This window comes from Diabrotica virgifera, chromosome 9 (assembly GCF_917563875.1).
Source record: "Diabrotica virgifera virgifera chromosome 9, PGI_DIABVI_V3a".
NCBI lineage: Eukaryota > Metazoa > Arthropoda > Insecta > Coleoptera > Chrysomelidae > Diabrotica > Diabrotica virgifera.
Genome location: NC_065451.1, coordinates 212,628,712 through 212,643,587, shown reverse-complemented (window position 1 = coordinate 212,643,587; position 14,876 = coordinate 212,628,712). Strand labels below are relative to the sequence as shown.

Here is a 14,876-nt window from a genome sequence, read left to right as displayed (position 1 = left end):
TGACTTGGCGAAAAAGCTCTATAGTAAAAAAGTTACTTAAAATTAGTCAGTTTATCCATTTCCGGACTTATTATGGACTTATATTTTTTCACCCCCAATAGGGGGTGAAAGTCACCCCCAGGGCAAAAGCACACATTCGCACAATATCACTTTTTTTCCTTTGACATGTAAGCTATGCATATGCCAAATTTTATGTCAATCCAAGCGGTTCTTTAAAATTTAGAGCAAAAACCGTGAAGGAATGGACTAAATATGAAATTTATAGACTTCAAAACTGGGATTTCCATAAACTTTAATTAAAATTTAGGCCGTAATTAATCGAAATTCAGAGTTAGCGCAATGATATGAAATGATTGTAATTGCTAAATGAATCTATTCATAATTGATGGATTCGACCGTTACTTGATGGAAGTTCATTTTATCTCTCAATAAAACACTGAAAAACGTTTGTTATCTATACTTCCACAAAATTTATTACAACTATGTTATTACTACAGCTGTTTCGGCAAAGTGCCTTTCTCAAGTGATATATTTTACAATGTGTTTGCCTTTTTAAGTCTTTAACTGAAGAGGTTGAGGAGTGGGGAGCTGTTTGTCTCTTAGAACTAACAACAACTTAAGCAAACATATTAAAAACAATAAAAGCCGAAAGAGAAAGCAACTACAGAGTGGTGTGTACAAACTAACTTGTGGTGACTGTCCGAAAACTTACATCGGTCAAACTGGCAGAACTTTTGACAAACGGATAGCAGAACACAAAAGGGCTTTCAACAATAGAAAAACAGACACTTCTACATACGCACTTCACCTTCTAGATCATAATCATTCTTTCAATGAAGAGTTTCAAATTCTACATATTCAAAATAAAGGCCTTAAGCTATCACTTTTAGAATCAATGGAAATTAATAAATTGAAAAATACAGATATAATTCTGAATGACCAACTCGAGACAAACAGCTCCCCACTCCTCAACCTCTTCAGTTAAAGACTTAAAAAGGCAAACACATTGTAAAATATATCACTTGAGAAAGGCACTCTGCCGAAACAGCTGTAGTCACATAGTTGTAATAAATTTTGTGGAAGTATAGAAAACAAACGTTTTTCAGTGTTTTATTGAGAGAATCTATTCATGTAAATTTTATTGCAAATGTGTGACACCACTTTTTCCATACGATGTGTGCGGTGTCCTTTGCCATTTAAATGAATCTGAGTATTAACACAGAGTTGAGGGTTTCTTTTTTATTCTCTACTGATTTCTAGGTCTTCTAGTAAATTTACTTTAGTATAGTTTTACCTAAGAGCTCGTTCTCGTCTTCGCTATCTAAGTAAACTAGCTTGGTCGCTTCTACTGGAGTTAATACTGGGGTCGGTAGGGTCAGAACGCTGAAGTTTGGCACAGATATTGGTTCTCTGGGTAGCTTGGTCGCCGATGCGTCGAACTCGACGCGTTTCTTGGGGTTGATTTCTTTGAGTTCTACTTCTTCGGGGGATGTCTCTGAAGTGAATTTCTTTTTTATTACGTAGGCGGATTTAGACTTGATCATTGAACCTAAAAAAGATAACATAAGTTCAGTTTCAGTCATTCAAACCGTACCTATACATTTTTTGTTTCTATAATTCTACTAAAAAGATTTAAAAAACACTTTATTAAAACCTTTTTTAAAACCTTTTTATATACTTGGTTTGGTTGGTGTCACGGACTCCGCAAATTTTGTAATCAATTTTAAAAATAGTTCTAGGCTACCTAGACACCTGAAATTTTCAGGATAGCTTAGAACTAGCTAACAATGCAATATTTAATTGCTATTATACAGGGTGATTAATTATTAGTGGGGTGAAGCTCCGTAGGTCGGTTATAGTAATGTATAGCGATAAAACTTAATAACAAAAATTGTAGCGAACTTTAAGCTTCACATTACAAAATTAGTTAGAATGTTACAGGGTGTTCGATAACATAGTGGCAGACCAAACTTTTGTTTTTTTAAATAGAATACCCTGTATTTAATTTTATATTCGAAATCTTCGTAACTTTTCGATTACAAAAATATAAAGGTTTAGTATGTTATACGGGGTATTTACAAAGTTTATAACCAATTTTATATGAAAATCGTAACAAGTTTAACTGCCTGTATAAATAAAAGCAAGCACAAGGTCCATGGTTTATTGACGTCATATTTTTTATTTATTGTCAAAATTTTCGTAAATGTTTGTTTTGCTAATTTTCTTTATATTTAATACAGGGTGAGTCAAAACGCAAGTACATTATTTTCTCAGTAATTTTAAATAGAACACCCTGTATTTAATATCAGTATCGAAAAGTAAAATTACCATACTATAATTTTTGTATAACATTCCCTATGTGTAAATTTATTAGTTTTCGAGATATTTTCATTTTTCAGAAAAAAATTATTAATAATTACGGGTCTAAACCTTTCCAAATTTTAAGTAAGCCATGACTCAATAATTGTCTAAAACTTACAATTTACGATTACTGATTATCAATCTGTAATCAAAGTTGGCTACACTGTTTGTTATTATATTTTATTACTATCTATTACTTATAACGGATCTACAAAGCTTTACTAACCAATCACACTGTATGGATAAATCGATTTTTTTTCAATTTCAAACTATTTTAAAAATGTGACTAATGCAATGATATTTTTAAGTACGTTAATAAATCGATATCTATAAATTGATGGTGCCTCAGTGGCATTATACTGCAGATCGAGAGATCCCAGTTTGAGCCCGGCTGTTGCGTATCTTTTTTTAATTGTTTTAATAAATAATTAAAAGTTTATGTACTTAAAAATATATACCATTTTAAACAACCATGGTATTATAAAAAAAGTACTATTTTATACTAGTGTAATTTTTGGAATCATAATTAAAAATAACAGTTAATACACCTACTAAAAATTCATATTTTATAAGTTAATTATTCTTTCCAATCATGTGTTGTCCTGTATACAATAACAGAACCGTGATATTATAAAAAGTGCTTTTTTATTAGAGTGTAATTTTTGGAATTTTAAGCATTTTATCGTTAAATCGTTTATCGTTAAATTATTGTTTCTACAACCGTGTTAAAAATGCAATTTTTAGCATTCCATATGAGCATTGAAAACGCTACTTTAAGGCACTAGTGCTGTAAAATATTTTTAAGGCACTGCAGTTCGTATTGACGGTATAGGCAATTTTGATGTAATGTCAAAAAAATATAAAAATGGAATGTCAGTCAAGTTCAAGTAAAAGTTTTTGTAGATATTGTCCTGTAATTACGTTTGTAGAAAAAATATTGTATGATATGCGTGTTAAAAAGTACATTTTTAAGGCACTCATGTGAATTGCAGAACTCGCTTCGCTCATTCTGCAAACTTTCACATTTTTGTACTTTTAACACTTACCTATATCATAAATAACTATTATATTCTTTCATATAAATAATAAAAAGGTTTTATTATAAAAAAGTTCCTTTTAATAAAAGTATAATTATTTAGGCTATATACTTGTAAATCAAATTGACGTCATGTTGCTTGATAACAACTTTAAGATGTACATCAAATCTACTAAAACATATCCTGGAGCTGACATTTATAGCAATCACAATCCGATTGTAATGGATTTTAGGCTAAATCGAGAGGCACAAATTTTAAAAATTAGGTCATTCTTCTGTAATGATAACTTGCAACTTCAACTTCGAAAGCGTATGATTAAAAAATGTTACATTTGGTCAGTCCTCTTATAAAGTGTCGAAGCATGGACATTAAAAATATCCACCATTAATCGTTTGGAGGCCTTTGAAATGTAGCTGCACAGACGTACATTAAAAATACCATGGACGGATATGCTGACAAATGTCCTTAAGAGAGCAAATGCTATTCGCGAGCTGCTTGATAATATCAAATGCAGAAAGATGGCCTATTTTGAACACGTAGTAAGAACAGACCGATATAATATTCTTTAACTTATTATGATGATAATTGATAAAATCGAAGGACGCAGAGGAATTGGTAGAAAACAGGCCTCTTGGTTGAAGAATATCAGGGAGTGGACAGGTATAAAGAAAGCAGAGCAACTATTTAGAATAGCTCGAGACAGAGACAGTTTCGCCATGTTAATCGCCAACGTCAAGGGGACTTGATAGGGCACGTTAAGAAGAAGAAGACTAAAAATATTTCTGAAAGTTAAAAGGGAAAAAGTGACAAGAAAAATAGACATCTCACAACTGAAGAACCCTGAAAAAAAATTATTATCACGGTTGAGAAAGAAATAGCAACAATAGAGAACTTTGTGCAGATAGACGTTGAACTAACATGGATTGCTTTAAAAACGAAAATAACAAAGATACAAGACTTAATAATGGGGTTCACGAAAAACAACAGAAACAAGAGTGGATAACATGAGAGATTATGGACGTACTACACAAAATGTAAAACAAACCCAATAGAATACAACCGAATCAATAAAATAATTTAAAAAACTGTAAAGAAGCTAAATCTCTCTCTCTCCTGTCGTTTCCCCATTACTGAGGATTGTGATTTCTTCCAATATTCCTAACAATGTTTCTCCATTTGTCTCTATCTTCAGCTGCTCTAAGAACTTCGCAGAATGAGTTTCCAGCTGCAGAATGCTTTATTTGGTCAGACCATCTAGTTGGTGATCGTCCTCTTGATCTTCTCCCCGGAACGTTTCCTTCTTCTTCTTGTGCCACTCCTATCGGAGATTGGAAATCATCAAGGCTACCCTGACTTTGTTTACAGCTGACCTAAAAAGTTCATTAGTGGTGCAGCCAAACCACTCTCTCAAATTCCGCATCTACGACATTCTTCTACGGCCTGGATTCCGTTTTCCTTCTATTTTTCCTTGCATTATATTTTGAAGTAATGCGTATTTATGACCTCTCATCAGGTGACCCAAATACTCGAGTTTTCTTCGTTTTATCGTTAATAAAACGTTTCCAGAAACAATTAATCTCTCCAAACTGTCGTCACCTCTGCGAACCACGTGACCGAAGAATTGCAGAATTCGTTGCAGACATATTGTGGACAGCCTTTTTTTAATATTGAGTTGGTTTAGAATGGAAACGTTTGTCCTATGAGCTGTCCAAGGTATGCGCAGCATTCTTCTCCAGCACCACATCTCAAAGGCATCAATTTTTTGGTGCTCGCATGCGCGAAGAGTCCAAGTCTCTGCTCTGTATAGAAATATTAAGAATACAAGGGCATTCACCAGTCTCATCTTGATTTATTGAGAGATAGATCTGTCTTTCCAAACTTTAGTTAGGCGACTCATCGCATTTTTTGCCATACCATTACGTCTCCGAACTTTTGCTTCACATTTACCATCGTTAGTTATACTAGACTCGAGATAGACAAAGATGTTTACTATCTGATATTCCTGTAATATGTTAGTAAGACCACCATTATTTTTGTCTTAGCTTTATTGATTTTCAGACCAACTTTATTGCTTTCGTACTCAACTCTTCGCAGAAGATCAAACATTTCTTGCTCATTTGCTGCTATAAGTGTAGTGTCATCAGAAAATCTTAAATTGGAGATACAGATGGACTGGTACAGATTTTTAATAAGTGTCACCAGGTGCATTGTTGCACCCATTTCTATTAAAATTGACCACAGATTTATCCAGCTTACACAAGCAAATGCCTTTTGGTAGTCAACGAAGCATATAATCGTAGGTACTTGAAATTCTCTAGACTTTTCAATGAGTTGTCTCAGGTTCAGGATTTGCTCCCTTGTACCTTTACCCCCTTTAAAGAAGCTAAATAAAACTGTGAAAGCAATTGAAATAGAGCATACAATATCCGAAGATATGCGAATCCAACGAGGAGTGCGACAGAGCTGCGTCTTATTGCCACTATTATTTAATCTATATTTGGAACCTATATTTAGAGAAACATTAGAGTAGGGGTACAAGGTGGAATCAAGATTTACGGAACCAGCATAGACAATATCCGGTACGCTGATGATACCGTCCTAATAGCAAACAATGCACAAGAACTACAAAATATAATAAAGAAAGCTAGATTACAGGGCAAAAGATCAGTAGGAAGATGCCAAAATTCGTGGCTGAAATACGTTCGTGGCTGAAATACGTTCTTGTGATTTTTTACTTAATTTTCGGCAAACAAGTTCTCTTTTTACCGGATCAATTGCTTCTAATGTTTTACATTTTTGACAGTTTTATAAGGATAAAGTTAGCTTATTTTGCAGTTGTCCTACGAAATTAATAAACCTAGTTGAGAAGAGTTACGGAAAAAGGGCAATACTCACAATCTTATGGGCTATATTGGGCTGGGTTTATTTGATAGTAAAATAGGGACCTACTATAATTTATGTATGTCCCATCACCAGGCCCAATACAAAATTCTCGAAATAGGTCGCCCGTTGACCGTCAAATTAACCTACAAAATTGTGTATTGATTGTGAAGAAGTGAATATTGACCTTTTTTCGAAACTCCTTGCATCATGGACTCACACTTGCAACACTTGCATCCATTTGAACTATTTTCATCATTTGAAACTTAGTAGAGTTGTTATATCATAAAAATTTTATTTCTAGGACCTACCTCTCCTTGGTGTTGCAATCTCGGTATCAAGAACCTCTACTTCAGTCTGAGGACTAGCGTGCTGCCTGAGCAAGCTCTCGGTACTGTCACCAGCGCAGCCGGTGAGTACAGTGTAGCTACATTTATTAGTTATCCTAGGAATATTCAGTTGCGATAGCTTCTGTATCTCTTGCAGAAAACTTCTGGAAGACCTGTTAGTCTCTGAAAATTGTTGTGCCAAGTCGCTGCCGTCATTGTAGTTGTTTTGGGTGGGGTGGAAAACGTAGGTTTTTTCACAAGGAGCCACCTATAAAATATTATTTGTGTTTCATTATCAGATATTGCGATTTTTTACAAATTAACACGTTCAATGCCAATAACGCGCTGGCGCGTCGATACATGACTTTAGCTAGGTGCCGACGACGCTCTCGCGCGTTCAGACTTTCATCGATTATTATCTTGGATTATTTCACTGGCGCTACAACAGGGCTTTTTATATTTTAAAGGCAGGTAACTAGAGGTATCAATTCTCTAATTTTGTTCTTGGTTTTTCGATTTACGACTTTTTGTCCCGATAGGATGTGTATATCTGTTGGCTTTGTATTAAGTGTAAATATCAGTAATAGCACATATAATTCTGCAAATGCTTATTAATTTATCGGATTACTAACCGTGTAAAAATTAAACATTCCCAGATTTCGGTATTTCCCCTATTTTCTAGAGTCGCTAATCGTAAAGCTTGCTAATACCCGGATAATTTCGGTGTTTCCCCTAAATGTTATTTGAGTTCTTTTACATCTCCTTTGGTTATTTTATATTTGAATGGCATAGGGTAAGCATACGGAAGTGCAAAAATGAATAACACTGACGATATTTTACAAAGTGGCTCAAATTCAAATAAAAAAATAAAATTAGATATGAAAAAAAAATTAACAGAGGAAGAACTTTTGAGATTATTAGAAACAAGCGATGAAGAATTTAGTGACTTTCTTGATTCAGACAGTGAATATTTACCAGAATCTGAGGATGAAATTGAAAATACTTTACCTACAGCACTTATTGAGGATACGGAAGATACGGTATGTTACAAAATTAAATGCAAATATTAACTTTTTATTAAAACATATTATTTAATTGTAGCCTAATCTACTCGTTGATGTTGATGAAAGCGATAAATGGAAAGAAAATTTTGATGGTATGAAAAATTTTCCTTTTTTAAAACACCAAGAGTTACTAGTAGAAGTTTCCGATAATAATCCAGTTGACTTTTTTCGGATGCTACTTACAGATGAATGTTTGCAGCAAGTATGTGATGAGACAAACAGGTATGCCGAGCACATTTTCTTATCTAATGCAGGGGCGACACATTCTAGGATTTTCGATTGGAAAATTTTGACTTCCGAAGAACTGCTAGTCTTTTTAGGATTAGTTCTACACATGGGTCATATTTCGTTGCCTAGGATTGAGGATTATTGGAAAAAGAAAGATCCTCTTTTTGCTAATGCAATTTTTTCCACTTTTATGGGCTGGAACAGATTTATGGTCATAATGCGATGTTTGCATTTTAATAATAATCCAGAAGAGGGAGAACAAGTACCTGAAGACAGAATTTATAAAATTAGACCGATGATAAACTTTTTCAATAAGAGAATGGAAGAAGTTTATTATCCTGATCGTAATTTGAGCTTAGATGAGTCAATGGTATTACACAGAGGACGACTTAATTTTAGACAATACTTAAAAAACAAAAAACATAAATATGGGATTAAGTTGTATATGTTGACCGAACCAAATGGTCTAATTTTAAAATTTTTAGTTTATTCTGGAATGTTTGACGATTCAGGTGGAAAAGGACATGTTAATAAAGTGGTTTTGCACCTTTTAGAAGGGAAACTAAGTGTAGGCCATTGCGTTTACATGGACAATTTTTACAACAGCTTTGATTTAGCTAAAAATTTACTTGAATTTTCCACTTACTGCACAGGAACTCTTAGAATTGACCGTAAAAATAATCCGGCAGAAGTAAGGCAAGAAAAACTTGCTAAAGGTGCAACAATTGCCCGTTGCCGAAAAGGGGTATTAGTTGGCAAATGGAAGGATAAAAGGGACGTTTACTATATAACAACAGAATGTCAAAACACTTTACAAGAAGTTACAACAAGAAGAGGTCAACATGTAATAAAACCAGAGCCTATTATCAGATATAATAAAAATATGTCTGGTATTGACCGGCAAGACCAGATGCTTGCCTATTATCCGAGTCAACGAAAAACTGTACGATGGCCAACAAAAATATTTATACATGTTATACAGATGATGGCTATAAATGCCCACATACTATACAACAAGTACTCTGGAAAAAAGATTGGTCTTTACGAATTTCGTTTACAACTCGTTAGATCCCTTTTAAAAGTTATTAATTCTGAAGCCAAACTTGTTCCAAAAGATCATTCAGTAACAAAACGAGAGGTAAAGGATGTAAAGGGAAAAGTTATGAGAAAACGCTGTAAAACTTGCAGTCAACAAAATATTCGTAAAGATACAATTTACGAATGCAAAGCCTGTCCCGATACCCCTGGATTTTGTCTGGATTGCTGTCAAATATCCCACAAAGTTTAATGTTGTTTTATTTACTTATAATTTATGTTATTTTGTATTTCTTGTTTTGTTTTGTATTAGTAAATAAATGTTCCTACTGATTTTTATCAATATTATTTACAAAACGCACCAGCGCGTCGAACGGCGTATGTATACAAATACTAGAGTCGAGCGCCACTGACGCTCTGGCGCGTTCACCACCAACCCCTCTTGTATATATGTGCATTTAGTTTAAAAATACTTACTTTATTCGGACTTTTCCAGAAACTAATAAATAAACGTCTTTGTATCAAAAACAGTAAGCGGCTCCTGGTGAAAGCCTACCCAGAATGGACCGGCAGTTAACGTGTTAAAGCTTATACAGGGTGTTTCATTAACCTACCGTCCATATCGTAACTGGAGAAACATTACCACAAAATACGAAGGTTGAACCCAAAACACTTAAATAAAATATTCTTCCTTACCGAGATAGAGAGTGTTTTATTACAAATGATCTAAAAATATTTTAGCCCATTGTTAAAGCACCTTTTAATATTTTTTGTTCAAACTTGACACACAGTTTACACATGTTAGGATACTTTAACTAGTGTTAAATGATAGTTTCCGCTGTGATCAGAGGCGTGCTGTTGGGATGTATACTTCCTTTCGCCCCTTTTCCCCTTACAATCTACGCCAGTGTCATAATAGTCATTTCAGCATGATTTTTTTATTATTCGTTACTTTATACGTAAATATCATTTTTTTGTCTCAATGCGATAGAGTAAGTAGTTTTCAAGTTATTTGCGTTTTAGTAGTATTTGCTTTCATTAGTGTAATGGATTCAATAAAATTATGTATTTTAGACACATCATATCTGTGGATTGGTTCTAAAAGGGCCAATGTCAAATGTTTGCTTTTTTGTACAGCTTTCTTTAGAATTTAACCCTCGTAAGGCGGTGCTTAGATTTTTACGTAAACAACGGTGCGGGGTACATTTGCACCCCAACTGTATAACCCTTTTTTTGTATGTGAACGTCGGGGAAATTGATTTGAAAGATAAGTAGGACTTATTTATTATAGTATGAAACAAAATTTTACAAAAAATTACTCATTTCCTCTTAAAAAAAATTATTATACATTTTTCAAAGAGTGATAACACAAAAGTTTTTTTTACATAATACAGTTATGCTGGGACTTTCGGCCTTTTTTCTCTGACATAAGTAACACCGATCTTGCCCCTTAGCTTTGTTAGCTCTATGTGGAACATCAGAAACGTCCAATTCAGGATATGAAATTTTCAGCATTAGCAATCTACAGTCATTTAAAAAAAGAATAGGTGTGTACTTTGTACGCACGTAAAAAGTTATACTTCTATTATATGATTTAAACGAAATTAATATACTTTTTATTTATATTTTGTTTAAATATTAAACTAATTTATACTTACTACTTCTCAAACATTTTTATTAGAACAGTGCCAAAAATTAAAATAATAAAAGAATAAAACACACACAAACACATTAAACAAGCCACAAATGATGTCTGAACATTAATTGTCGAAAATTTTTTTAACTAAATACGTATTTTCTGAAAATACAATTATATAATAAATATACTTACAATCATAAAATGTATTAAAAAAAAACAAAAAAGAAAGTTTCTATTGGGACTCGAACCAGCGCTGATAAGAGCGGTTGGTATTGGAATTCATTCGCCTTCTCCGCTTAGCCACGGACACTATGTGTCATTATTTACGAAGATCGACTAACTAAACGGATTAAACTTGTGATATTTTGATATTTTGAAAATCGATCAAATTATTTTAATTTTGAATTGAAATGATTTAGAATTGAAAAAATACAACAAAACATAGAGTAAAAAAACAATATATTAGGTGAATATTGATAGAAATTTTGATGGAAATCAAATTGTATAAATAAAAGTATTACATACTATGTATTTTGGCAGATCAAATAGGTAGGTTTATACCCATGATACATTAACAATTATTACGTACCTGTTGCTTTTAAAAACTATTTAAAAGTCACTACAATATTATAAACTTTTTTGTTTCTGTCCTCACAACAATAAAACTAATATATTATACATTTGTTTACCTTTACCTTTACCTCCAAACCACAGCTGCCATATCGGATAATTTTTGATATGTCATTTGAACATCCAATCAGAACAAAGTTATAATGCGCATGCGCCGGGCTGATAGGTTTTAACATATAAAAAAATTACCCTCTATCGCCGGTAAAGAAGTATAACTTCAAAAAAACCGTAAACGCAAAGAGTTTTAAATGCTGTAATGGATGGAATGCGTTTAAAATTGAATTGAATGCGTATAGAAAAATGGACAAAAACCAAAAAAATTTATTAAAAAGATAGGTGAGAAAAACGAGGTCTGGGGTGCTACTGCACCCCGCACTGCCTTACGAGGGTTAATATTGACAAAACAAAACATAAAAAATTGGCATTGGCCATTTTAACATCAATCCACATAATGTGGCTTAATGCTAAAAGGACCAATATCAATTTTTTTTGTTTTGTTTTGTCAATATTAAATTCTAAAGAGAGCTGTACAAAAAAGCAAAAATTTGACATTGGCCCTTTTAGAACCAAGCCACAGATATAATTTTATTGAATGTAGTTTAAAATACATAGTCTTATGGAATCCATTATCTTTAAACGCAAATAACTTGAAAACTACTTACTTTATCGCAATGAGACAACAGGATGATATTTATGTAGAAAGTAACAAGGAATCAAAAAAACATGCTGAAATGATTATTACGATAGTGGCGTATATTGTGAGGGGCAAAGGGGACGAAAATGAAGTATATATCCCTACGGCACGCCTCTGGTAACAACGGAAAACTATCTTTTAAAACTAGTTAAACTATCCTAACATGTGTAAACTGTGTGTCAAGTTTGAACAAAAAATATTAAAAGGTCCTTTAACAATGGGCTAAAATCATTTTAGAACATTTGTAATAAAACACTCTGTATCTCGGCAAGGAAGAATATTTTATTTAAGTGTTTTGGGTTAAATCTTCGTATTTTTGGCTAAGGTTTCTTCAGTTACGATATGGACAATTATTAATGAAACACCCTGTATAGATAAGAACATACTAAAATTCAGATTATCAAATTTAACAATGTTAAATAGATCCCCATTTCATTATATCTTTACAGTGGCTGGTTTGTTTTCGACTTTACCTTTTTTTATCTAGTTAGCATTTTTTTTCCTACCGTTTCCATTTTTCTGGTAAGAACTGCACTGAAAATTTTGATTGTGCTGTACCAAGCTGTATTTCGAATTTTAATATTAGATTCGTCTATTTTTCTTTCTTCTTCACGTGTTCTTGGTTTGGTTTTAATGCCCATTTCCTCTCTTACTTCGTGAATACCATCCAACAGAATATGGAGACCTTCAATATTATCTAACAGAATTTCTGCATCGTCCGCGTGTCTAATTTGAGTATGTATGGTTTGTGGTCTAATTACATTAAGGGCATGGGCGCAAATGTTTTACGGCTATCCCTACGTTTTCTGTCTTTACACGGACAATTACGTGTAGTAAAATTCTCACTGGCATAGATATGTAAACATTACTTGAAAAATGTCATCATTAACTTTAAAGAGATGGCTTTTTGAATGTTCTTGGATAACTGTTACTTGTATAATTGCATCATTAATTCAGTTAATTAATATGATAAATTGTTCACTAACTATGTATTCAGTGATTTTAATAATTTATATACTGTACAACAAAAATTAATACTCAACCGAGAAAAGAGGAAAAGTGATTTTTTAATAATATATTGTTACTATGGAATGCTTACAATTTAGAATATCTTTACAACAAAATACTTGGATCACAGAATATATCCTGCTGTATTCTCTGCTTGGATCTTCCATAAATAATAAACAATAAATAACTTTTTATTTAGTTTACGTCTTAAACATCAATTATTTATCAAATACACTATCAATATTATTTAATCAACAACTCAAAATATTCCCGATGCCATGTCAAATATTTAAAATTGTCACTGTCTTGTCACCATATTCTGTTCTACTCAGTGCGTTGTATGACAAAGATAGCGAATTTTCGATTTCGAAAATATCACCACGGACATGGTGTTCATTTTTTTTAAATCCTGAAAAAACTAATAAATATTTTTTAAAAATTTAAACGCAGAATGAAAGACTAAATTATTATCGAGGGCCGAAAGTCCCTTATAATAAACAAAAAGTTTTTTTAACGAGATATTTGAAATTAAAAATCACACTACATTTTCTCTTAGTTTTTCACCCCTCTAACGTATTAAAATAAACATTACAGAAGTTTTCAGGGACTTTCTGCTCTCGGTAAGAACGTAATCTTTCATTCTGCGTTTAAATTTTTCAAAAATATTTATTAGTTTTCTCAGGATTTAAAAATAAAATGAATCACATTTAAATAGCATTGGAGCCGAAACTACGTACCCATCCCCTTAAGTAGTCACCCGTTATTTTTTATTCTATATTGCTGTCTCTCAAGTGCGTTTTTATATACCAACTGTCTAAACAATCTGAGTAAACAGTGAACAATGTTGGAGACAAAATACCACCTTGTCTGACTCCTCGTAGTATGAAAATTTCTTCGGAGTAGTTATCTCAAATTTTTACAATAACAGTTTGATTCCAGTACAAATACGAACAAATTTGCCATCTATTCTTATATTTTTAGCATCTGCATTAATTTTACTTGCTGTACTTTATCGAATACCTTTTCGAAGTTCGCGAAGCATGCAAATACATCTTTTTTATCTCGGCATTTTTTTAATAGGATATTTAGCGGAAAAAGTGCGTACCTAATTCCCATATCATTTCTAAAACCCAATTGAGTATATTCCGGTGGTGATGTTGACGGAATTAATTGAAAACAATAAGAATAATGTAACAAAACGAACGGTAAATATTTTATTTATTTTGGTAACAAAAAATGTGTTTCGCTTAGGTCTCGGAAAAGGGTCGATTGTTAGTGAGAACGGTCGGTGTATGTGAATCGTTCACATGCTGAGTAGTGACTGAACAGAAACCCACAAACGATAATATGTTTGTGTTTCTTTCCTCTGACCAGATGAGCAATAAATCATTTAGGTCTGGCGTATACTTTTGCAGTTTTAAAAAAACAATTTCCAATGCATTAAGTGAGTTGTTGACATAATTGTCTGATATGGTAATTAATTTATGAGGTGCAGTTTGTTAAACCGCACAAACGAAAAACAGATGGTAAAGGATACATTCAGTTTCGTAAAACCATGTCCCTATTAACATCTGGTTTGTATTTACATGTGAATTTTGAATGACTAATATTGTTTCTATTTTGAGAAAAAATATTTAAAAATTAAGAAAATAAAATTAACAGAAATAGTAATTATAGCGTATCGCTATAAGTATCATCGGGATCTTCGCATTTGCTTTTGAGATTTTAGACTAGTTAAAAAATACAAGTACTTTTACCGTATAATTGTGTTTTATAAAGACAGACCCACTTTCTTTCTAGAAGTACATATTAAGAATGTTTATAATAACATATTTGAAGTGGTCTGGCTAAAGGGCAATCAAGGTATTAAAAAAATTTATTTTTGTATTGTAATGAATTAGTTCTTTCATATTATTTACAAGAATGAACAAACTATGTTTTCAAAATCTCACTTGTATATCAAATTTGGTT

The 14,876-nt window shown here is 32.6% G+C and overlaps 2 protein-coding genes across 5 annotated transcripts in view; one reads left to right on the top strand and one right to left on the bottom strand.

The window, feature by feature from the left end:
- The window catches only part of LOC114326088 (uncharacterized), a 113,122-nt gene that overhangs the window by 17,673 nt on the left and 80,573 nt on the right, over nucleotides 1–14,876 (bottom strand). For all 4 annotated transcript variants that reach the window (XM_050662427.1, XM_050662426.1, XM_050662424.1 and 1 more), the window contains 2 exons: nucleotides 6,590–6,875; nucleotides 1,295–1,549 (listed from right to left, as the gene is read on the bottom strand). In XM_050662427.1, coding sequence (XP_050518384.1) covers nucleotides 1,295–1,549; nucleotides 6,590–6,875 — 541 coding nt within the window. The remainder of the gene's footprint in view (nucleotides 1–1,294; nucleotides 1,550–6,589; nucleotides 6,876–14,876) is intronic.
- Nucleotides 6,933–9,268, top strand: LOC126892751 (piggyBac transposable element-derived protein 4-like). The gene is made up of 2 exons (XM_050662429.1): nucleotides 6,933–7,647; nucleotides 7,709–9,268. Exons 1-2 carry the CDS (start codon nucleotides 7,423–7,425, stop codon nucleotides 9,185–9,187), a joined length of 1,704 nt encoding a protein of 567 aa, XP_050518386.1. The 5' UTR covers nucleotides 6,933–7,422; the 3' UTR covers nucleotides 9,188–9,268.